This window comes from Strix aluco, chromosome Z (assembly GCF_031877795.1).
Source record: "Strix aluco isolate bStrAlu1 chromosome Z, bStrAlu1.hap1, whole genome shotgun sequence".
In the NCBI taxonomy this organism is placed as follows: Eukaryota; Metazoa; Chordata; class Aves; order Strigiformes; family Strigidae; genus Strix; species Strix aluco.
The window spans coordinates 38600224-38626779 of NC_133971.1; the positions used below are offsets into that span (position 1 = coordinate 38600224).

Genomic DNA, 26556 nt, shown 5'->3' on the forward strand with positions numbered 1-26556 from the left:
GGCAGTCTGCTCCTCTGACCTGTAGAGCACAGGTAATGTGGGAGGAAATACACATTTCTATGTACATTTCATCTCAAAACACAATTAAAATGTGAGTGAATCATATCAGCCCCTCTACTGTACATGCTTATGATGCACTTCCCATGCCACAGATGATGAACTGTGCCACAGAGGTTAGCAGCCAGGCAGACAGGTCAGAAGGCAGAAAGAAGGAAGAGAAAACCTTCCTCCCTTACCCACTGGGAAAGAGAAACAGCTCCCTTCTCAACGGGCAGCTCTGGCAGGTGCTGACAATAGGTGGGTGAATACAGTGTTGCCACGTAACAGTCTGATCATAACATCCTCAAAATCCTTTGAAATTTCCTACACAAATTTTGCAGCAACAAGGCATCTCCATAGCACTGAAGGGAAGCATGACAGCCTGGCAAGCAGATCAGCTAATGCTTGTTTGTGTCACTGGGCTTGTGACACCATCACATGGCAAAATGCCCTTCTCCTTTAAAGATAAGGGTGAAGCAGTCTGCACATCAGGGACTAAAATTCCTGAACAGGAGTTCAGTGGAAGAACAAAGTACATCTGAAACTAAACACATGCTCAGTGAATTCTCAGTTTAATTAAAAGGCATCATATAAGTTGCAAGCATTGAACAGCTTACCACCACAGGAAAACTAAGGGAAGCACTTTGCAGGTATTGGTCACATATAACAACCCTAAATTTCCAACTTCTCTTCCCTGCATGCCTCAGAAAAATAAACCCACTTCAGCTGAACAAATTGCTGCTTTATAGAACTAGGTAATTTAGTTACATTAAAATAAAAAGGCTGTCTTTCCACAGTAACTTACTTTATTATTACTTTTAAGAGGTCTAGTGAAATTCAAGTAGTAAAATAAAGAAGATAAATAATTGAGAAAATAGATGGAAATGGAAAGAGTGCTCAGACTCATACCAGAATTATTATCTTTTTGGGGGTCATGCTCAAGACTGAACTAGAATTTTAGACAGAGCCAAAGTAAAATATCACGATACTTTATTTCAAAATGCTGTGATTTAGTAGCTCAAAGACTCAGTTGATACTGTGGACTTTTGCCTGCTCTGAATGTACAAAATCATTTAGGATGGTAAACAGATATGTTCAGCCTCTCCTTATGGTTTCAGTTAACTGTAACTATCCATGGCTGATTTCCCTCTGTGACGAATGTGCTCCTCCTGTTTGAACTAACTGAACTTTGGTCCAGGCAGATGCTCAGCAAGTAGGCCTAACCAAAGTTAATCCTATTGTGTGAGGCTAACAGTGAGAACACAGCACTAAATCCAAAAAAACAGTTTGGCCTGAGACTAGGCTGATAAGCAGGCGAAAGTGCATGAACACAGCAGAAAATCAACCATTATGAATCAACCACTTTACACTATAAATCTCTGCAGCCACCAGGGCCCGTTGAGCTCTCCCTCCATAGCAGCTGGCTGTCTGGCGAACTCCTCTTGAGTAGGGACGACTGTCAAGGTTACCCCTCGAGGCTGAGAGATCCCTTACCTGACACCAGACATTGATGGTGACATTTTTTTGCATGCATGTAACATTTAAGATATGTATAGAAAGTTTATGCAATAATCTTTGTATCCCATACTAACTTTAAGTGCAGTAAATAGTATTGACCACCAATACATTTGTACTTATTAAACGCTTTACATACATAAATTTGCTGATCAGAACTCAACTAACTACTAGATCAGATCTGTCTGAGTGATCTCTGACTCATCTCCTGTGACACTCTCCTGTCACAGGTCCTGAAGATGATCTTGGACAACCTGCAACACCTTACTACTTTATGAAGTTTTTTTGAGAAACTCTTCACAGCTAGTCATCCTTTGAACTGTTGCCTCCCAACCAGGTGCAACAGCTTTTTATCAATCTGGACCTCATAGGCAGGTCTTTGCCCTGTCATGGTTTTGGGAAGATGGATTGTTTCTTTTCACTATTGCGCTAAAACTTGACCAATGTATTTGTTCATTTACAAAGTGGAGGATTTAAAATAGGACTGCACTGTAATTAGGCAAGGAGACAACTCTGTCACACTGTTGATAAAATATTTATCTCTGCTGATAAAATCTTCATCCGGATCTGCAGCATTCTTCAGATGTAATTTGTTCACCTTGTATCTTTGCCAGATGTGTTCGTTTCTTTCACTACTGCATGTCAGAGGTATTTGAGTATAGTGACATTTATTTTTAAATGGCTAAAGAAAAATATTTCAGCACTCATGGCTCTGCAAAACGAATTTTGGAAGACGAGGCTTCAAGCTGCAGCATGCATTTGTATCATCACCACTTCTGTTTTACCTGTCAAAACCAGATCATTATCAAACCACGTAGCTGCAGCTTTTTTTCTCCTTCAGTAACTATTAATGATCCAGAAACAAGGCATCAGGACTGCAGGAATATTGCTACTATTCCAGACAAGCAGCCTGTAAGGAACCCTGAGCATCTCGAGCAGACCTGTATTGCTTATCCAATGCAGCTTTATGTTAGACTGCTGTTGTGCTTGAATGACTCGTTAGTGAAGGGAGCTGCACATTCCCCCTGACTTTTCTCACAACTTCTATTGGAAATGCAGCCCCCAACGCTGTCCCTTTGTTTTTTCCTCTCACATTTAAATGCAGATAAAAGAGAAAATAAACAAGCTTTGTAAAACACTGAGAGAGGCAGAGAAGCATACAATTTGTTGTTAGATGAGATGAAAGTGCCTTATGCTAAAGGCTCTCTTCACCTTTCCAGAAAGAAAGCATGAATTTTGTTTCTGCATTTTATGAGTACGGTTATGAAGAGACAGTAATTTTTCCTAAAATATGGATTTACTTCTTTACATATACAGCCTTTGTAGTTTTGCCAGTATCCTTTAATTTTTGCAGTCAGAGGCATGAGGAAACAGGGACACATCCTAAAGTATTTATGCAGACTTCACACTTACAAATGTTCAATACCTCTAGGTCTCAAAAAACGTACTGTCTGTTTTGCTGGAGACCTGCTTTTCTGGTGATTTCTTTTCCCCCAATTAACAGGTAAGAATTTTGCAATATTCAGCTAGTTTCAAGAGTCATTGTATCTGACATCTTGCTAGTTGCCATTTACAGGTACTCTGGTGGGTAAATCACTGCAGAGAACTGAGAAACAACACACTGGTGCTTTTAAAATAGGACGTTGACCAGAGCCCTGTTAGAATGGAATACAGATGCTATTGCACTAATCCATATAAAACTGCTGTGCTAAAGGAAAATATCTGGGTCAGTAAACTCTATTCCCAGCTACCTCTTGCTGGATGAATGTCTGCCACTGACATGCAAAAGTAACAGTAAATTAAAGACTTATAAACCCACTTAATAACTCATTACCAATTAAAAAGAAAACCTTTCTTTAAAGGAAAAGAAGAGACAGTGTCTAAGAGCCATTCACCTTTAAGAAGACCTATGGTAGTCCTGTTTAAGCCTATTGTTGAGTCCTAGCCTCTGTACAACTTTAGTGAAAAAATAAGAAGAAAAACAACATAGCAAGGTGTGTATATGAAATCTAGGACATATAATTATTTAAAAATAAAACCCAAGAGGTTGGGGTTAAAAAGTAATACATGCTTAAGACATGTGTACCCTGTCAAAAGAAAACAAGGGGTAAGAGTTGCAGTATTACAGAATCACAGAATCACAGAATTGTCTAGGTTGGAAAAAACCTTGAAGATCATCCAGTCCAAACATCAACCCAACATTAACAGTTCCCAACTACACCATATCCCTCAGCGCTATGTCGACCCTACTCTTAAACACCTCCAGGGATGGGGACTTCGCCACCACCCTGGGCAGCCCATTCCAACGCCTAACAACCCGTTCTGTAAAGAAATACTTCCTAATATCCAGTTTAAACCTTCCCTGGCTCAATTTGAGGCCATTACCTCTTGCTCTATCGCTTGTTACTTGGTTAAAGAGACTCATCCCCAGCTCTCTGCAACCTCCTTTCAGGTAGCTGTAGAGGGCAATGAGGTCTCCCCTCAGCCTCCTCTTCTCCAGACTAAACAACCCCAGTTCCCTCAGCCGCTCCTCGTACGACCTGTGCTCCAGACCCTTCACCAGCTTCGTTGCCCTTCTCTGGACACGCTCGAGTCATTCAATGTCCTTTTTGTAGTGAGGGGCCCAAAACTGAACACAGTCATCAAGGTGCGGCCTCACCAGTGTCCAGTACAGGGGCAAGATCACTTCCCTGTCCCTGCTGGCCATGCTATTGCTGATACAGGCCAGGATGCCATTGGCCTTCTTGGCCACCTGGGCACACTGCTGGCTCATGTTCAGCCGGCTGTCAATCCACACCCCCAGGTCCCTCTCTGACTGGCAGCTCTCCAGCCACTGCTCCCCAAGCCTGTAGCGCTGCTGGGGGTTGTTGTGGCCCAAGTGCAGCACCCGGCATTTGGCCTTATTGAAACTCCTACAGTTGGCCTTAGCCCACTGCTCCAGCCTGTCCAGGTCTCTCTGCAGAGCCTCCCTATCCTCGAGCAGATCAACACTCCCACCCAACTTGGTGTCATCTGCAAACTTACTGAGGGTGCACTCGATCCCCTCGTCTAGATCATCAATAAAGATGTTAAACAGGAGTGGCCCCAAAACCGAGCCCTGGGGGACTATTAGACTATCACTAGTCAGTCTTTTGCATTGCTGTGAAAAAAGGAAGATTAGTTTAAACTGTGAAATTTTCTTTATGCTGATCTGATTCAAACTGTATATATAAAATGGTTTTCTATTTTTCTGAGCATAATGAAATTGCATTAGACAGAAAAACTACCATTTACCCTACTCAGCTATTTCTTTTGAGATGAAAAACAATTTATGTTCAAAGAAGAAAAAAATCCAAAAATCAAGTATACTTTTTTCTCCCAGGGATTTGGGCCACATTATTACTTCCATGTAGCTGGTAGTTTCAACTGTTGGTGTTAAACTCAATTATTTTAAAAGAACAGTTTTTTCTGTTCCCCTGCCACCACCTTGGGTATTTTGGGGTTGGTCTTTTTTCGATTTTCTCCTTCTTTTCCTCAGTGTTCATACTATTTATTGGCTTGAAATGACTTTTTCAGGTAATTGCCTAAGGCACCTCTGTGAACAACTGTGACTTCCAACATCAAGCTTTTTTTAAATATATTTTTCTTCTCGTTTTCTTCTTTACAAATATAATAAAAGCTGATGTTAAGATGCGTTACAAATACAAAACTGTATTGCACCACAGTGAAGAAAGAGTTAAATCTTCAGATGAAAACACACCTGAAACAGACAAGCAAAAATGCCTCTGAGTTACCAATAAAAGTTGCATCAACTAGCTGCAAAAACAGTGTTGACAGGCATCCAGATTTTTGCTAAGTGTAACTCTAATATCTGCATTTCTTTTGATACGCCCATAGTGATCTACTTGCAAAGTACAGTAGATGATAGCAGCTGCTTTTCAGTTCTGGGGGCAGCTGGACAAGGACCACTAGCTCTGCTGGGCTCCTCTCAGGAGGAGATGGTTGGGACCGCAGTCAAACCCTTGTGTCACAAGACTACCTCTCATTTGCCTCCACAAAATCTGTCTGAGTGAAATGCATGAGGTTTGCCCTTAAAAGTAGGAAAAGACTCAAAGACACCCCTCTCATCCCAAAACTGGAAAGGTCTTCCCTCTACTTCATTGCAGATTTTACTGAAGTATCTTAATGTGAACAGGATTAACTTCCAGGAAAAAAGCTAGCTGTGTCCTAATTCTTCCTAGAAAAATGCACTGGGAATTCACTGAGCCAAAACAGACATTCTCTGCAAGCACAATGATTGCAGCACACTGTGGTACTTGCCAGCAAAAATTACAGTCCAGCAGGTAGAAACCTCATTTTCAGGCAAGGTAGGTAGAAATCAGGTATAAAACCAAAGAGACGGGGGAAAAAAAGCATCAGGATAGAAAGCAAGGTGGGGAGAGGTGGGGAGCAGGGATTGGGATGAGCAGGGGGAAGAGATTATCTGACTTTAGACTCTATCAGAATCTTTCATTTTAAAACAGCTCTGCTTTCTGCTTAGCACCAGCTCCATTCCTGTTTGACAGATTATTTTTTCTTTCTCTTTCCTCTACATAGTTTCTGGCTCAGCAGGGTCAGTTTAACCTAATATGATGCATTCTGTTGTTTTCCTGCCTTTACACTGATACTGCATTGCACTTCTATAGGCAAAGTCAGGTAATACTGTCTTACCTGAGAGCAGCAAATACCAAACAGATTTTCAGAAATTATTCACACACTGAGAAACACAGGTATTACACTCCCACTTAGGATTTCTCAAGTTCTGTATGCATATAAATGCAGGGTAACCTTAGAAATACAAATCACAGCTGTCCATAGATGTGTACACAGTGTGGTCTCCTTAATGGCAGCTGCCAACTTAAAGGACCAGCTAAGAAGAGGATATGTCACATAGATGCTGAGGAGGGAAGATGTGGTCAAACGGAAAGCAAATGAAGTCATAGGTAAGACAACCCCTGAAGTGGCAGGAGCACTGAGATAATTAGGACAAGGAGCGGGTTGTAATAGGTTGTAACACGTTCTAATCGTAAAATTTCTGAATTCTTACAACTTGTTCCCCTGCCTCGTTTGTCAATAACTGTTCACACTTCCTCACTAATCTGGGTGAAGCAGACCTATCATGTGTGGAGAGGGCAGGATTTGTGCAGAAGACAGGCAGAAGCAGTTCTAGTGCCCTGGTGAGCAAGTCATATAGACCTGTAGGAAATTCCTTGACACAAAAATTTGTTTGTTTTGCTTTGTAGAGTCTTCTCTAAGTCAGGCGTAGCTGGATATATAGATGATAAATCTTCATCAGTATAAGCTGCTACACTGCAAACAGGTTTGTACTCTACACGGACAAAGTTGATTTTACTCCTGGGATGAGAAGAAAAAGCAGTAGGTAGAGTCAGCAGCCACAGTAATCAATAACTGCAGATTTGCCAGGTCATAGGATGGGAATTAATGTTAAAAAATGTTTTAAAATAGTTTAAAACAGTGTTTGGGGAAATAAATCACAGGACATAAAAATTCCTCCCAAATACCAGCATATGCAGTTCCTATTTTAATGACTTTTCTAACCAAAAAGTGAGTCCTTCCCTCCTACCACACCACTTTTTTTCTAGCACTTATTGTGAAAACTCTACTGAGGTAGAAGAGATTCTTTTGTTCAAGGCCAGTATAAAGGACCAGGACTGAATTTGAATAGTTATTCAGCACCAGGCTGTACTTAGTATTTCCAAAATATTATATTACAAGTGAACATTTATTTTTTTACAGTAAGGTCAACCTCAACCACTTCAGAGTATAAAGACTGATCTGAAATATATTCAGGTTTTTAGCTTGTGTTTGTCTGGAGAGAGATGAAACATCACCAAATCAGCAGGGAGAACGCAGTGCACACCTGCACAGAAAGGCATTTTACTCTCTGTCATGAAGGAGACGAGAGATGAAGAAGAAAAATCATTCTCTACACCTTAGATTGACAGTGCCTGCTGACTAGACAATGGATAGCTGAAGAAAGGGGAAAAAAAACAGTGATCAGAGCAGAGGAAGCAGCCAAGAGTGCTTTATTTACATACTGTATTCATAGCATTTTAAGAATGCTGCAGATTATTCATGCTTTTAGAGATGTTTTTAGAGAAACAACTGTTTCTCACCATCACTTCACTATGACATCAAGAGAAAATATATGGCGATTTAAAATTCATTCAAAGTGATTTTTTTTTTCCAACTCCAGAATATTTTTGAATGTCGTTAAATCTCACATCTGACAAACACACAAATTGTTTGTATGCATCTTGGTTACGTAAATCAGAAAAAACCATCTTTTTCTACAAAAAAACAGATGCAGTTGCAAATACAACCTGAAACTCCTGTTTGAGAGCACGGGTTGGTTCAGCATAATAGGCAATTCCTTACAGAGTACATGTTGACATTCATAATTTAGCTAGGCCTACCTGAATATTTCACAGGAAAATTACCCTGAAGAGAAAAATAAGAGTTTGATAAAACAAAACATTAAAGGAGGTCAGTTATGCAAAGCCTCAAAATGATTCAGATAATGGGGGAAAGCATTACCTTTTTTCTTGCAATGAATAGTCCTGTTTAACTCAGGGGAAAAGCTGCTTGATGTGGAGGCATAACAAAGATCAAAGTGAGCAGGTGAGTCAATGGATAATACTGCAGAAGAAAGGGGATGGCCAAGTGAGAGGAAATTCAGAAGTAGCAAGATGAGAGAGAATTACATTTAGGGAAAACCTAAATTAATTGGTCTGCTATTCTGAGAAGTAAGAAAGAATTCCAAATGAGGAAGTAAGAGGCAGCACTGATGGGAGGGGAGATGTTTGAATGTTGGTTGTAAAATTTTTACATGTTACATTTCTTTTTGTGTTGTGGCAATAGTGCAACACTTCACATTTTTCTTTGATCCAATACTTTGCCATAGACTCATTGTCTGGTAAGAAGCAGAAAACAAAGAAAAAAATCAGTGATTACAAGAAAGGCAGCAATTCTGCAATTGAGGAGCCATCTAGCTGCACAGAAAATAATTTGGCAGAAATTACTGTAAATGTTTGGCTTTTCCCGTAACTGGTAGCTTTTGATTCAGATTCAGACAGCTGTGTCAACCCCTTAATGACTGAAAAGTCTATGAAAATCTCACAACTCTGTACCATGTAAAAAACTTTATATTTTATAATGTGCACATTCTTTTTAAGCCTTAGAGCACTGTCAACATTTTGGAATGGAATATGCATATCTTCCAGTGGAATAAATGACCAAAAATAAGTTTTGGCCGTAAAACCAATCCTTTTCCTTTGTAAAACATGTTTCATACTGTTGTTACATTAGGCCATTTATGACTCTATTCAGGCAGTGAAATACCAGTCGCTGATTTTAAAGTTGAAGAAACATGAGTAAATATAAATTGTAAGTCACAAAGCATATAAGCAGGGGAACAGAAATTAGACATTGTCCTTTAAATCCCTGGACTGTGCACATCAACAGACTGTGATGATAAACACAGATGTGTTTTCATGTAGACCTGCGGCATTGGAACTGGTTGAGAACAGCCACAAAGAGAGAAATGGGTTTGGGTGATGAGATAGGCATTTTCACTCAAACATTGGTGTAATCTGAGCTGTTCCATCACCCTGATTCAGGAAAGAAATGTGGAGCAAATATGATGTAGTTCACTTTCTCCATCTCTTCTACTGTAGGGAGGGTTCTTGGACGTATTGACAAGATACTGCCTTTATAGATTTTCTTCTAAAAACATGAAGTGACTTGAATAGATAAGAAGGGACATGAGTAGTACAGCGAATAAAATAATGAAGCTTTATCACCTAGAAGTCTCTGACATCTGAATCCCAAGCAATAGGAGCTAAGACCAATTGAAACTTAGTATACAGGAGTTTGTTAACCCCCTTGGTCCCAAAGCAGCTATTATCCACAAACATCAGTGGTGCTGATATGAGAATCATTAATGGGTTCCAGCACAGAGGAGAAGCCTGAAAAAATGGTCTTAAAGGAGATGTTAGCTGCCATGTAACCCCATCAAATGTCTGTTTCTCCCAGAAAGCACTATTCTGACAGATTAGCAGGCATCCATGTCATGGACTAGAGGGGTTAGAGTCAACTTCTATCTATATGCGTCTGATCTTCTGAGTAAGACCCTTGTGCATATGATTTGAGCTTTGTTTTACATTTAGTCTCACTTATCACTGGTCTTTATGTGGGTGGGTATTCCCGCACAAGTCCTGTTAGCTCACTCTGGAAAACTAAGAACTGGTAGCAAATCACAGCCTTAGATAGTTTTACTCTTGAATAAATGGGCTCCTTTTGACACCTAACCTTGGATCTGTAATGTGTCCGCTCTCCTGCTAAAGTAACAGTCCTGGGTAGGACAATTTCTGTAAAAACCAGCCAAGCAAGCTAATGTCATTCTGGGCTTTTAGTGAGATAATTTAACCTGTAACCCATCTTTTGCTCACAAATACTAAGCAATCTAAAACTGAATTGTTTTTCAAGGCAAAGTTTAATAAAAAAGCCACAAGTGATATAAAAAGCTGATCACTGAGATGGATGGACCTAATATTCTGTTACTTTAAGAGAACAAGAATTCAGTTTGATCATTCCCACTGCTGTGTATACTGAAAAATTATGCCTTGCAAGTCATTGCCCTAAAAAATGTTGTCTGCAGAACTTATATGCACACATATGTCTTCTAATCTGAACTAGAAATGCTGACCTTAGAAGGAAGTATGGTGAGTTGGTTGGGTGGCAAGGGTGTTAAAGTTGGAACTCACTCCATCTTAAACTTCAATTTCTAGTTTTGTTTTGCAACATATTTTCAAATAGTCTGACAGTACATGGATGCCCAGGTTGCTTTGTTATAGATGATGCAGGCTTAGGCCTATTCTGTATTAGGTTGACAATAAAGTCACGGTAACACAGAAATCAAGCAGCAAAAAAAACCAAACATTAGTTTCCTAGCTTGTTTGATGGTGAGACTAATAATACTTGGTAATACTTGGAAAAGACAGCTCACTTAGTGTGAGATACTCCTATAGGACAGTATATTTGCAGTTACTGCTGTATCTACACAGAACCTGCATCTTATATAGTGAACTCCTTGTCTATGACTAAGATATTATAGCAGTAATGAATCGGTCTGCATCCCCCATCTGAAGCCACAGAAAGAGTAATTACATTTTTTTTTAAAAAGGCAAAAGAAATTACAACTCCCCAGACACAACAGGCCCAGGGAGTAAGAAAGGTTTCTGAACACTATTGTGAAGTTTATAAACTGCATTGAACCCTTTCTAATTCCCTTGTTGCAAAAATTGGTCTATATTATCTAATGTGGAAGTCATTGTGTCACACAGTACTGTTTTGCCTTCACTTTCATTACTGGGACAATTGGCAGAGCTGTATAATGTTTCAAAGTGCATTTCCCAGAATTACTTATTAATAGTGTGAATGGGGTAATGGATATTTTCACAAGCTTATACTTTTAGAGGGAAAAGAAACATGCTACATTTAATTTCTGTAGCTGCAATCATGGAATATGTAGGAAGGGAAGAGATTTGTAGTAAGTAGCATTAGTATCTCCTAGGTTACTCTATGTGTGATAATTGTGCAGGCAGTATGCACGAAATAAAACAGAAAATGTCTACTTACTGAATGTAAGCAATGGAAGGAATATTGGTCTTTGCAGACTGGTGCTGAAGATGGCACAGCAGAGGTTCAGGATGGACCAGGATGGAGATTCCTGGAATGTGTGGGAGATAACTTCCTGACACAGCTGGTGAGTGAACCGACCAGAGAAGGTGCCCTGCTGGATCTTCTCTTTGTGAACAGAGAAGCACTGGTGGATGATGTGGCGGTTGGAGGCCGACTAGGGCACAGCGATCATGAAATAATAGAGTTCTCTATTCTTAGAGAGACCAGGAGAGGGGGAAGGAGAACTGACATCCTGGACTTCAAAAGGGCTGACTTTGATTGTTTAGGCAACTGCATGACAGGATCCCTTGGGAGATGGTCCTGAAGGGTATAGGGGTCCAGGAGGGCTGGACACTCTTTAAGAAGAAAGTCTTAATGGCTCAGGAGCAGGCTGTCCCCAGGTGCTGTAAGAGAAGCTGGCGACAGAGAAGACCACCATACGGCCTTTGGAAGAAGGGGCTAGCCACTCACAATGATTACAAAGATGCTGTGACGCTATGCAGGGCGGAATTCAGGAGGTCTAAAGCCCAGATAGAAATTAATCTGGCTTCAGCAGTCAAAGGTAACAAGAAATGTTTCTATAAGTACTTCAACAGCAAAAGAAAGACCAGGGAGAGCCTCCATCTCCTGCTAGATGCAGGAGGAAACATGGTAACAAGTGATGAGGAAAAGGCTGAGGTGCTTAATGCCTTCTTTGCCTCAGTCTTTAATAGCAGGACTAGTTGTATTGAGGGAATCCAGCCTCCTCAACCAGAAGACAGAGACTGGGAGAACAACCCCACAACAACCCAGGAAGAGATAGTCAGTGACCTACTGCATCACGTAGACACACACAAGTCTATGGGACCAGATGGGATACACCCGAGGGTGCTGAAGGAGCTGGCTGGGGTGATCACCAAGCCGCTTTCCATCATTTACCAGCAGTCCTGGCTGACCGGGGAGGTCCCGACAGATTGGAAATTGGCCAATGTGACGCCCATCTATAAGAAGGGTCGAAAGGATGATCTGGGAAATTACAGGCCTGTCAGCTTGACTTCAGTGCCTGGGAAGCTGATGGAGCAGCTCATCCTGAGTACCATCACACAACACATGCGGGACAACCAGATGATCAGGCCCAGTCAGCATGGGTTTACGAAAGGCAGGTCCTGCTTGACAAACCTGATCTCCTTCTACAACAGGGTGACCTGCTTATTGGATGAGGGAAAGGCTGTGGATGTTGTTTGCCTTGACTTCAGAAAGGCCTTTGACACCGTTTCCCACAGCATTCTCCTGGCAACACTGGCTGCTCGTGGCTTGGATGGGCACACGCTTTGCTGGGTAAAAAACTGGCTGGATGGCCGGGCCCAAAGAGTTGTGGTGAACGGAGTTAAATCCAGTTGGCAGCCGATCACAAGTGGTGTCCCCCAGGGCTCGGTTTTGGAGCCACTCCTGTTTAACATCTTTATTGATGATCTAGACAAGGGGATCGAGTGCACCCTCAGTAAGTTTGCAGATGACACCAAGTTGGGTGGGAGTGTTGATCTGCTCGAGGGTAGGGAGGCTCTGCAGAGAGACCTGGACAGGCTGGAGAGATGGGCTAAGGCCAACTGTAGGAGTTTCAATAAGGCCAAATGCCGGGTGCTGCACTTGGGCCACAACAACCCCCAGCAGCGCTACAGGCTTGGGGAGCAGTGGCTGGAGAGCTGCCAGTCAGAGAGGGACCTGGGGGTGTGGATTGACAGCCGGCTGAACAGGAGCCAGCAGTGTGCCCAGGTGGCCAAGAAGGCCAATGCCATCCTGGCTTGCATCAGCAATAGCGTGGCCAGCAGGGACAGGGAAGTGATCTTACCCCTGTACTCAGCACTGGTGAGGCCGCACCTTGATGACTGTGTTCAGTTTTGGGCCCCTCACTACAAAAAGGACATTGAATGACTCGAGCGTGTCCAAGAAGGGCAACAGAGCTGGTGCAGGATCTGGAGCACATGTCGTATGAGGAGCAGCTGAGGGAACTGGGGTTGTTTAGTCTAGAAAAGCCCTCTACAGCTACCTGAAAGGAGGGTGCAGAGAGCTGGGGATGAGTATCTTTAACCAAGTAACAAGCGATAGAACAAGAGGGAATGGTCTCAAGCTGCACCAGGGAAGGTTTAGACTGGATATCAGGAAGCATTTCTTTACAGAACGGGTTGTTAGGTGTTGGAATGGGCTGCCCAGGGAGGTGGTGGAGTCCCCATCCCTGGAGGTGTTTAAGAGTCGGGTTGACATAGCGCTGAGGGATATGGTGTAGTTGAGAACGGTCAGTGTTAGGTTAATGTTTGGACTAGATGATCTTCAATTTCTTTTCCAACCTAGATGATTCTGTGATTCTGTGACTAAATAACTGCCTAAATTGTACACTTTTGCTTCAGTGTTTGGTCTGACATTCTTGGCTTTCTGTTAGCAGAAGCCCTACCTCATCTGACAGCAGCTGAAGAGCAGCTGGTAGGATCAAAAGCTTTTCAAGGTTTCAGTGTAATACAACAGCTGCTTTTTTTTTTTTTTTTTTTTTTTTTGGTTAATGTATATAGCTCCTTTGCTGGTGGAACTTGTTAGCTGAATTACTGAAACAAAAAAACCCAGATCGAGGATTAGATTTTGTTCTCTGTGGAGTCAATGGCAAAGTCCAGCTAACTTCATCTGACTTCTTGGCAGCTGAAAAAACAAAATATGGTTTTATTTCTTTAGCAAAAAGATATCAAATGAGGTTTGCAGAATTTAAAACGACCCTGTAATCATCATCTTTACACTTACTTACAGAGGTCGGGCCTACATACTAGACTAATCCTATTGATTTGCACTGACTGGATAGGAGATTTAACCTTCATTAAAATTAGGATAGCTGCTACAGTCACCGCTGAAGAGGACTGGCATCTCCATCTGGATGCAGAGGACGAATTAGGGTCAGTACACTTTACACAGGAAATCTCACAGTGTTTCCATGGGAGACACAAGAGTTGTTTCAGCAACCAGCAGGCTGGTAGTTACATGATGCTTTCCTGATCCAGATGTCTACTGTCAAGTTCCATGCTGTTCACAGCAACTATACTCCTGCCAGAACTACAGTTGATTTTTACTGTTTGAGAAGTCAACGCCTCTTCTGCCCCCTCTACAAAAAAGATTCCATCATCATTAAAAAATTTTAGCTGAAATAATTTGGTTTTGAAGCCAAATTTGTTTTAAAAAATGGATCTGAATGAACTTTTCAACCTTTGGGAAGGGCCAAAGGAATGAACTGACAATATGCCGGTAACTTCTTATAAGTCCATCTGATTTAGCTAATACTGAATTCAGAACATATCTATGTGTATGCTAATAAACAATTTTAGATAGTGTTTAATTAGCATAGAAATTCACTGACCCTGCACATCCAGCTGGAAAACACGACTTTTTGCAGTCAATATATGATCAAGTCAAGCTCTTCCCAGTATAAACTCTCCCAGAAACATGGACAGGTTTGCTCCAGACTTTTCAGTCAGACAAAACTGAAAACACTGAAGATGAATAGGTCTTATTCATAGTCCAAATACAAAAGAAACTGCTAAATCACTCAATAGCTTCCCAGTACTTTGGGTCAATAATCAATAAGCTGAGTCAAAGACTTTCATTAGTAAGATAATATTAGGGTATGAATGTTAGCCTTGCAACACAGCAGGCTCATGCACTATGCGTTTCTGGACAATTTCAATCCATTTCTGTTTGAAAGAACACAGTAAGTAGCAAGCACCTTCATGATGCAGGTTGTCCTGATCTCAGCTCAATGCACGCAGCTACTTCAGCACGACACTGGCTTTGTTTAATCTGACATCACCAGAGTTGTAAGTTAGTCATGAAGTCATCTGAAATGATCTGTTACCATATATATACACTCAGCAACACAAAGTAGAAGTAAGGTTTACACTATCCCCAAGCAGCCATTATGTTTGTCACAGTGACCATACACTGAGGTACAGGAATAACAAAAAAAAGGAGAGACAAGTAAAAAATATCCATTACTTGCTGACATGAGAAAGAGATGGGACTTTATTGATTCTCTTTTAGCAAGAAGCTAATTAAATTATGTCTGCTGCCTCTATATGGAAACGAGATCCTGGAATTCATGGATGCACACAAACCTACGCCCACCGTCCATACACTCTTCGTTCTGCAAACCTTTCTTGCAGTGCAGTGGTAGGCAAGACACTATTAGTTTGCTTAAAGTAGTAACTGAATCTTCCAATATTCAAGGAAGCAAATTTAGCAGAAAATAGTCATGGTATTAATAAGAAAACAAACTTAACCAGCAGGTGGTACACAGTCTTTACTGCTGGTGTTAATGTGCCATTTTTTGATTACTAAGGTACTAAGATTGGATCTACCCTGATTCACGGCAATTGCCTTTTCTATTAAATTGATATAAAATTAGGTCTATTCACTCTCAAAACACTATTTTTGGAAGCATTAGTTTTATGAAAAATGTATCTCACTGCAACAAGTATGTTTGTTTTCAGGGACATGGAACTTTCTGGCTTGCCACAAAGTGGCCTTTCCCAGTTCCTGCCCAAAGAAGCTCCACAGATGGATCCACACAGCTTGTTGGAAAGCACATTCTGGTTTCTGAGAAATTCACATTGTGATTTGTGAACAAAGCACTCCAGTAACATGCCAGTCTAAACAAAATGATTAAGTATTACTGAAAGAACGGAGCAGCCTATATTTGTCAGAAAACTCAAACACCAGAATTAGTGTCTTTAAGGGAAAATAATAAGGCTAATTTATTTACTGAGACAGAAGACAATTCTGCACAGCTAGAATCAGACTTCTGAACTACAATCTAACACAACGTGTTTTCAGGGACTATCTGAAGTGAAGTCTCCTAATCTGCTGTTTTGAGGGATTCCCTTCCTTGCTGCCACTTGACTCTGGAGCCAAGCTGGGGCTCCAGTAAGAAATGTCACTGTCAGGCTGAGTCCTCAGGCAGTGCCCTCACCTGCTCTTTGTATTCTGAGATCAGCAAGGTAACTGCAGTAGAATGGAAGATCAAAAACTGTCTCATTGTACTTTTTTTTTTTTTTTTTTCCTCATTTATGGAATTCCATTTTATGGTAGCTTTGGACTAATTGATATGGAATGCAAATGTCCTAAGCAAAAAATTTTTCTTTCTTTTCTTAAATTTCCCCTCCCCTCCTTTTTTTTTGTTTTTCTTTTTTAGTGACAGGCAAGTTATCATCAAATGGGCTGTTTTAGCTTCTCATGAGCCTCATGCAAGAGACGGGAACATGTAGAAAAAATGTTCATGTTGCTTTTTGAAAAAAAGTGTGGACTGGAGTTTGCAATACTGCTTCCTGCCTACTTAGCTTTGGTGAGCCTTCATGCTCCTATTTTAGGAACTTGTTAGCATAAACTTTTTAAGAATTCTATGTAAATGTGGCAGTAGATAATTTATTAATTATATACAAAACACTCTTCTGACCTTGTAATCTACAGTTATATATAGAGACATGTATAGTCTACTTCATTTAAAATAGATTTTTATACCACAGACCTCATTAAGCACCTTGGTCCAAATACATTTCTGAATATAAATGCTGATGCTTGCAGTATCAACACTGCTAAGTTTACAATCCAATAAAACCTACTCATTAAATTGAGAAGTAGAATTTGCTCTGTCTTGCAAACCTAACAGACTTAGATCTCTCCTCTGATATGGCCTCACCTTATCATTCAGCTTGTGTACTCAGATTTTATACAACAAACAAACTTACACTTTATCAAATAAATGCAACATTGCACATCATAATAATGATGCTCTCTGGGCATACAATTCAGAGACAATTCTTTAAGACTGAAGTCCAAAATGTCAGAATTTGAAAAATCTGATGTTCTGCTAAAGGGGTAATTTTTGTTATGATTATGGTTTTTCCCTGGCCACCACACTTATGTCAAATTTATAAAAGAGATGCCAGTCTTTTTACACATTCTAAGTAGGTAGACTAGGAAAAAATTTTTCAAAGATAGCTTTTTGTTCCTTTCCAGAGATTAACTTGCATTTTATTTTCTCTCTCCATGTCCGTGATTCATCTGTATTTATGTACTTTACTATAAGAGCATCTTCCTGCCTGTACTGTTTGTACTTAATTGTTTAGCAGCACACTGTAATACGACAAACCTCTCCTGCACTGTCTACTTTGTTCCCTACGAATTCACCAGCCACAAAGTCAGTCAGGCACACTGACCATGAACTTAGGGGAAATAGCCATGACCAATCTGGCTGTTGTTGAGCTCTCTGAGACAATCTTTTGCATCTTTCTTCTATTTGTTTCTTTATGGAGAAGGGAGATTAGACTAATGATGAAGTCAGTTCATCAAGCAGTATTTTGCCTTATGCACAGCCAAATTAGAAGGTCAAGCCTGAGGAAGGACAAGAGCTGTGACAGATGTGGAAATATGAAACATCTGGCTTTGTAGAACCAATGAAGTCACCACTTGCTCCTGGGAACACATCACATCTCCAAGGTCATCCATCTCCTCTGGTAATGCTGTCTTCATCACTATGAGTATCACCTATCTTTTACATTCACATAGAAGATTATGAGTCTTAAAGGACACCATTAGCCTAGCAACCACACCTCAGACATAAAATCTTTCTAGCATACTACTGTTAAAATTAACCCTCTGAGTACAACTGAAGTACCAGAGGGAAACACTTGTTTTAATGTATTCTCTTCACATATGGTTAGGGTAGTGGTATACATTCAAACTCAGAACACCTAATTTTGGGCTTGATGTAGTTCACCTAGGGAAAGGATGACTATACCTTATGGGCTGCACTGTGAATGAAGCACTGACTGCTTGTGAATAGCTAAAGGGTGTTTAAAGTCTGCTATACAGTTTCAATTCTGATTGTGGGAGGAAGAAGGCAGCAGGGACTGCTGTATGTCCAGTTCATCAATCATTTATATTGCAATGGCATAATGGAACTGCATGTTGCTGTTATGTCTTCACAAAAAATTTGTCCTTGGGATCCTCTCCTCTCTGCCATTGTCCCAGGTACATGCCAGATGATTGTGGTACACGTTATGCATAAGGAATGCTGACCACTTTTTGATGGATACACAAACCGAACAGAATACTGTTCTTTGGCAAGTTAAACCATGTAAAGAAATTTCTATTTTACAAAACTTTGTCTAGAAGAGCAGCCTTTTTTATTAACACTTCCTAATTGTTTTTCCCTGTTCCCCTCCAGTGTTAATTACTCTGTGGCATATTTTCAACTAAAATTAAAAGGCACTGCAGAGGATGAAGTCACAAAAAAACTCAGTTTCAGAAATGAAACCTCTGTAAAACAACTGAGTCAATCTTTCGAGTGTTACCCTACACAAAGTGTTGCAGACTGTTATCAGCCTGGAATTCCAGGAAGCTATGACATGAACTGAAAACAAAGCTTAGAAGAAAGATTAAGTTACAAAATTGAAGCATGTGTATTCAGTCAGTTTGTAAGAAATAAAAATCCCTGGTACTGAACCCCAAGTTTTTAACAATGTGAGTTTGCTTCAGAAATGCTTCTGCAAAACCAGTCTTGTGGAGCTCCCAGCAATGTTGAAAGATCTTGCATTCCTCAAGACAGTGTAAGTATTTGTTAAAGGGACACCCTTGCCACTGCAGAATAGGAGCCTTGGAGACAAGCTGTTTTCTTTTCTGGTCATACATCTCCCTAACTAAATAATAGCCCTAGTGATACTTGTGCAACTCTACAGCACCTTTAAAATATGATCCAAGTGACCAATAAACAATTATGCTTCCTTGTGAGGTTTTCTGTAGTTGAATGAGGTAGAGTTTTAATTATGATATGCCTGAGAATGACTGAAAAGTAGTAATATCCATACGCTACTAGTTGGATTTTGTCCTGTCAAAGGAAATGTAGAGGAATCTACAAAGGGAACAGATTTGTTGGATTAATCACTTTAAATGAGAAAATACAGATTAAATCAAACACAAGTCAGCATGATATAATATCCTTTTAAAGCCTGGATTACAGTGATCAGATCTGCGAAATCCTTCAATAGGCACCTGAAAGACTTGATCAAAACAATGCATAGAGCTCTCTCTTTGCCTCTAAAGAAAGTGTGAACATACCAGCTCCTTCTTTTTCATGCACTCCATGAGGACAATGAAAAGGTGCTGTGCCTGGGTTCGGGTGTATGTGAAAGTCTTCTGTATGGTAACTAGCAACTGGTCCCTCAAAGACTCGTTGATAAGTCTGAAATTCAAAAAGAAAAAATGAAGTAGAAAAACAGACATGAGGGAACATAGCAACTTCAGCTAAAGGTCAAACAAATAAGAGTTAGACAACAAATCACTGCAGGTTGTTTTGCGCAGGTTTGAAGGACAGGAATTGCTGAAACCATTGGAAAACAAATTGGAAAACACTGTTCTAGAAAAACACATTGATCATGTTGCAGTCCCTCATCTCTAAAGTTTTTATTTCAGTTCCTACATATTGCATGAGAGAAGATCATTCAAACTATCAGGCCTTTGGGATTTCTTAACAAAAACAAGAACCACAGTGACAGTCTGGATTTGACAGACACCAACACTTCAAGGCAAACTGAAGACCCCTTTCTACCAGTGAGTTAGTAGAATTCAACTCATGGTTCATTTTGTGAAACTGCAAGCATTTGTGTTGTCAGAGTTTTTGATTTTCCTAACAGTTTCAACCTACCTAATTGATGCTGCACAAGACCAGGTAAGAAAGCAACAAAAATAATTTCTCTGTTCCTGAGTGCACTCAAAGAAACCATTTTGCTTTTGTTCATGCTCATCTTCCAGGAGTTTGAAGAGTAACCATTTTTATATTCCTCCTCAGTGCTAATGTTAGTACTCTCAGAAAGTGGCCCAACAGCAGAAATAAATAGTAATATTACATGGAATATTAGTACTTGAACCCTACCACTTGATATCAAAAAGCCAATTCCTCAGGACTGTTCTGGGTGAAACACTGCTGTTCTTAATGTCTTACAAAATAGTGGGCTCTAATTTAGAACATGTATCCTTTGATGTATGAAAGCTTCTACACCATAGCAGTTTTCCCACTTAAAAATTGTAACTGAGTGTTTCAAATTAGCTGAGTCAGATGTTTTACAGGATAAGTAATTGCTGATCATCTGGGGGAATGAAAATCAGAGAATCTTTATGACTCATATTTTATGACAGAAGATAAACAAAGATTTAGCCCTGCAGCAACTGTAAATAATTACCAGAAGCAGCACAGTATCTAAAAGTCATTGTCAGCTTATGGCAGCTTCTTTGGGAGAACAATGACCAAACCTCTGTTTATTTCATACTATTGGTAAAAGTTGTCTGTACTTCTCTGCAGCAAGGAAGCCCAAATGAGACTGCAGGATATTCATTACGCAATTGAATTTCAAATATGATTTAACTATCTAGTCTTTATACCTACAGCAAACATGTCGTTAGAAGAGACAATGAATGGGAATGGGAAAGAGGTATAGAGGTGCATAGGAGAATATAGAAGGCCTGGCATAGGGAGTGCATATGTTCTCTAGTCTCTAAATTTGACTTTGACTGTAAATATCCCTGTTGAGTAGGACTTCCACTTCACAAAGAAGCCTGTAAGGCATATGTCAATGTGTTTGAATTAAAATGAGTTTACATGGGGTTTTAGATCATGCTGTGGATCACTGTCTTTCTATGCCTGGCTCCTCCTGTTGTCTTCTACTTTATTACAGACTCCTCTTGAATGGAGAGTCTACGTCTGCACTTCCTCTTTTCACTGAGGAGCAGTATGGCCCCAGATGTGCTTTCTCCTGGGATAGTGAAGAGGTGACAACACTGCATTTACTGCTCACTCACTAAGTAAGCACTCCTTCCCTGCAGAGTGACCTGCTGCCCTCACAAAAAGGCAGTATACAATGAGTTAAAACCTCCAACCCTCTTGGAGGGCAGCAGTGAGAGCTGACAGCACAAGACCTTCTGTGTTGAGGTTGTAAGAAAAGTAACCTGACCTTCTGTATAGAAGCAAGGATGTTGCAAGCACATGGGAACATGAAACAAGATGTCAGAGCACATGTAGAAATGTAGATTCACTCCATGTTAAAGAGAATCAACTTGGAAAGGCTGACATCCTGAAAAGTACTAACATACTTTGAGTTGCAGATTGATATAATGAAGTTCCTTTTTTAGGGTCTTTAAAAAGATTTGGTGGGAAATTTGCTTTAATCAAGAAGGCTGTTCTTAACAAAATGGTGCTATAACTGTAAATATAAGTGTTTCAGAACTAAGCAATTTTCCATCCTTCAACCTAAGAGAGAAAAAAGGGGTTAATCATTAAGAACAAGTTTCTTAAAAACATCAACTGGACAATCTAAAAAGAGATTTAATTAAAGCTCTAATTTCCTTTGGAAATGATATATGAAAGTGAAGTACATGAAAAAGTATGAAAAGTATATGAAGTATATTAAAAATACATGAAATTGGAAGAATCTGAAATTAGAGAACTTCAGAAAACATTTCTAAAGATCCTGGGGTGAAAACCATCCTGTTTTCTCATCATAATTTAATTTTCCTTTAAAAAAGGGTAGAATCCAAACTTAAAATTTCATTTCAAAAATGCTCTCTCTGAGAGCAGAGCAGAGCTCTCTCTCAGGCTAAGACACACAGAAAGCAAGAGAAATTTGTTTTCATAAGCATTGTCTGAAAGCAGAATTAAGTCTTGAAGCTTCAGAAGCAGCCATCACTTTTCCTTCCTGAACTAAAGCTATCATTAACTGTATCATATCTTAAGTTTAAACAGCATGTAAAGCAAACTCCATGTGAAGGATATAGAGTGGTTTTTTTTTAAAAAAAAGTATCAAGAAGTCGTTCCCTAACTACAGAGGTACACATCTGTTGATGTAACACTGCTCAGAAACTTCCTGTTATCATTTGATTTATGCGGTTTTCTAGCCTTATTTTTTTTTTTAACACCTCATTGGTCTGCAATTCTACAAGTCTGTTATAAGATGAAAAACTTGAAGTGATTGTAATCAGAAATAGCAACAATAATGGCAAGCTTTCTGATAGAGTAATCATAGATGAGTTAAGCTTTGTGTTAATTAAAATCAATCATATCAAAACTGTAACACATTTACTCCTTAGGAATCTATAAATGTTAGAAGGTATCAGATCAAAGTTCCCAATTATGTAATCCATCTGGGACAAATACAAACTGTGCCAGGCTATTAAAGGATAAATCTATGATGCATTCACCAAATCCAATGCATGTAAAACAAGTGACTTCACAGGGAACTGTGAGCAAAATAACTGGAACTTGCAGGTGGGGTGATGATATATCCACTATGCAATCACAGCCACATCTGTTACACATAAAACTTTAGCACACATTTTAAAAAATCAGATTCTTAATTTTAGAGTCGGGGGGAAAAGAGATGGCTCCTTGAGCCTTGTGATTAGGTCTAACCTAGAACACAGGAGATTCTTGTCCACTGACTTGGGAACACTATATATTCAGCAGCCTCTGTCATGGATTATGAACCTCATACGCATAAAGCTCCATAGGCATAAAACCGCTCACTTTACCGACTGAAACTCTACGGTTGTGACTTCCTTCCAAGTCAGCATACTCCCACCCTAAGAAAACTGGATAGTGTCAGATGAAGATAGTACTTTTTTCACCTTTCTGCTAGGCTTCAGTTTGGAAAATATTTTGCAACATACCAATAAAGTCCTGTTTGGGGCATTTTGATGGCCCATTTCCTGATTTCCTGAATTCCACTTAACGTGCCACAGAAACCAAACCGCAGGTAACTTGCTCCCGCCTAAACAAAATGTTCTACAAAAGGACAATTTAACCTGTTCATTTCTCTCATTCCCCACATAGTTCAACTCTGTTCTTTCATTCCCCAAATACCTAAGATAAGTCCATTTTCCCACCAGTCTAGATATCCAACTATTTTTCTTTTTTTTCCAGTGGAGCTGGATTGCTGATGAAATTTAGATACCGACTGTTAAAAATCTGGCATCTGAAGTAGAAATATACACATCTACATTTAGTTTCAGGAGAAAAAAATCTACTCATAATTGTTGCTAAGAGTGATTTTTTTTTCTTCCTTAGAAGATGCCAACATTAGTTTTGATGCAACAGATTACCAGAACTGACCTGTATGGCCTTACCACAGGACAAAAGGGAGACAGATGTCTTGGATCCATCAGGAGATGCCAGTTAAAACCATGAATTGACGAAGTAAATAAAATGACATTCTATTTCTGTCCAAGATACACTGGAAGATTAAACAGCAAAGCAGAACTCCCTTCATTGCTTTGGCTGACGCAGAAGAGACAGATGACAGCATTTTGACATACTCCCTCTTCAGAAAGAAATTGTTCTTTAAGTCATGCCTAACATTTGAGTAGATAATAGACATTCCACTCAGTAACATTACAGCCTTTCAAACTCATGGCATATGATTTTGTAGTGAACACTGGAGAGGATTTGAAAGATCTGGCCCATAGCCAACTTCCTAAATTATTTAGGTTTTTTTCTCCAGAGATTTTTAGTATTGGAATCGTACAATATACTAGCTATTTATAAAGATAATGCTCTAATGCAATTTAAAAATGCAAGTTCATTACAGTTTTTTTAAACTTATTGTTACAAAAAAGTTTTGAAATTCTCTAAATGAAACACTTCATTCAATGAACTGCACATAATCTGTTTCTAACTTTTCATCTGTGAATTCTTTTTTTTAATTATTCTTTTTATTCAGGATAAAGACAATATATCCACAAAATATCAGTGTGATGTGAAAAACTATTCCCTGCCCTCCTTTATAAGAAGCTTAAGGAATTTTCTGTTTTAATTATGATTTGCACTTCAGACAATCACACTATATTTAAGAAACATGACCAGAGGCTCTGCTGATATTTTCTTCCATTGGAATTACAAATAAGACACAGTTGTACAACTTTGTGGGACTGCCTGAATTTCTCACACTTATTAAATCCACACATTTTGCATAGTATTGTTATGAGAAGAGACAGAAAATAAATGTAATTATTCCTTCATTCTGTTCAAACACGGCTGATTCCTGGGTGCTTTTCTGAGGAATCAGCTTAACTTACAGCTTTCCATTGGTGGTTGTTCTACACCATTTTTCCCTGACTGTGTTTATTAAATGGTTGTGCTTTCACCAAAAGAGAGATGATTGTATTTCAACAAAGAAATGACCTGTTTCTATCCAGCTTTTGATTTGCAAAGTACTTTGTTATGAGAGAAAAGTAATGATATCAAAATATGCAATGTGAAAGCAATCTTACAAAATAATTCAGATGTGATAGTACCCATGATCCCCCATGATGTGGTAGACAGCATGGGGGATACAGAAGATACACATCATACCTACATTATGATCTCTTTTGTTTGAAGTATAAAATCCCTATATTTTCCCTATTAGAAAAAAAGAGATTTAAGTAATATACTTCAATTATGAACTCTAAAAACTATGCTACAGCAGATGCAAAGACAGATCAATTCAAAGGCAATCTTAATGATTCTCATATGAGGATGCTCATTTAAAGCACAGAGAATTAGACAAGAAGTACATTTTTATGGCATTGAATTGAAGTCCTTAAGGTTCTCATGCTTGCAGGAATAGAACTGATGGAGTAGTTAACATGCTATAGACTGCATTCAAATATTACAAGTAATTTCCCGTTCTGTAAGGAAATATTTGTCTAAGAATAACCTAGTGTTTCATTTTTCTCACTTTAAATTCAGCATTTATTAAAAAAATCTCTGAGTATTAAAAACTACTGAATGATCCTATAAATAGTTGCACTTCACAGTTTGTTTACTTCCAGCTTGTGCTTTTATGCAAGACAATGAAATGAGAAGGCATCCTCAATTATACAGTCAAAAATACTTTGGCTTTATTGGAGGAGAGTTATTAACAACTAGGATATTCACTTAGGGCTTAGTAGGGGACTGAATTTGGGTATTTATGATCAATCTTATGTTCTTACCCCTCAACGCTTTTCAACACATTTTCAACTTTTAAGTAAATGAGAAATTAAGTGCTTCAGAGCCTGGAGAACCTGACCTTTAGATTAGGGGCAATAGCAATGAGCAGCCAAAGAATTCTTCCAAGAGACCACATGGGGAAAGTTGCATTTAAGCCGCCCTCTCATTTAGGTTATCCAGTGTAGAGAGCTTTTTTGTCATTAAGATGTAAAAGGTATTGGGATCTTACTCAGCTTACTACCAAGAATTTTATTTGCTTGTAGCAAAATGTAGCCAACTTGTACATTCTTAATACCCTGTTCAAGACTTTTCAGACCAAGGCAATATGTAGTCCCTGAAATTGAAGTTGTGGCAAACGTAAAAAAACCCACCTGTGTGAATTCTGTGTATCTGATACTCATAATGCTGAAACCGCAGCTCAGTAGGAAACTGCGTATCTGCCTTGCCTTCCCCCTGAAACTTCAATGAGATGGATGAGATACTGAGGCTTCAAAACTGATTTAGCTCCAGAGGCATATTTACTTCAAGGTATGCTTCACAGTTCCTTCTGACCTGTTCCTGGCACATCACACAGTTGCAGGCAACACCTCCTGCAAGGCAGTGCAGACACAGCTCTCTGTGTTGTGCTGGCAGCCTCATTCCACTGCAGCTCAGCTTGCTTATGGTTACAATATGCACTCAAAGACTGCCCTAGCTGGGTGAAATCTCTGCTTTCTGCTATGTGAAATCAGTTAGGAAGGATAAATAATGTGGAAGGAAGGAAAGCACATCACAATTCTGTGAAACCCAATACAAAAGGACCTGTTGGGCAGATACACAATTGTCTAACACTCTTAAGGATCTCTCCGAGAGGAGGGATTGGCACCACACTGATCAAAACTCAAGCAGAGAGCTATATTTTGTCCTCCTTCACCTCCAGACATAGTTCTTTTCCCTCAGGAAACAAAGTTTCCAATAAACTTAAAAACTCACAGCAGTGCTTAGTGCACACATCCACACATTCTTATATGTAGAAAATTAATTCACATCGGTCTGCAATAGGTGAGAATTCAAGACACTGAAAAAGCAGTATGATAGTATCAACATGCAAGTGCTGAGTCTGTTGCTGCCATGAATGATGTGGTTTTTGAGTGATTTAGATCAGCTATCCAGTGCATAGCAGCTGGAAGATATGCTGTGTCTCAGAGAAGACCCTGATTTGCAGCCAGCAGGCACAACTAAAATAGGTTTTGGCTTTATAGTCTGATTGCACA

The 26556-nt window shown here is 39.5% G+C and overlaps 1 protein-coding gene and 1 non-coding gene across 2 annotated transcripts in view; one reads left to right on the plus strand and one right to left on the minus strand.

Moving 5' to 3' along the window:
• TRPM3 (transient receptor potential cation channel subfamily M member 3) overlaps positions 1-26556 on the minus strand; it is a 308698-nt gene that overhangs the window by 80774 nt on the left and 201368 nt on the right. The window contains exon 8 of the mRNA XM_074812093.1: positions 19402-19525. Coding sequence (XP_074668194.1) covers positions 19402-19525 — 124 coding nt within the window. The remainder of the gene's footprint in view (positions 1-19401; positions 19526-26556) is intronic.
• LOC141918916 (small nucleolar RNA Z122) lies at positions 24079-24172 on the plus strand. The gene has a single exon (XR_012621833.1). It is a non-coding gene; the product is annotated as a small nucleolar RNA Z122 (small nucleolar RNA).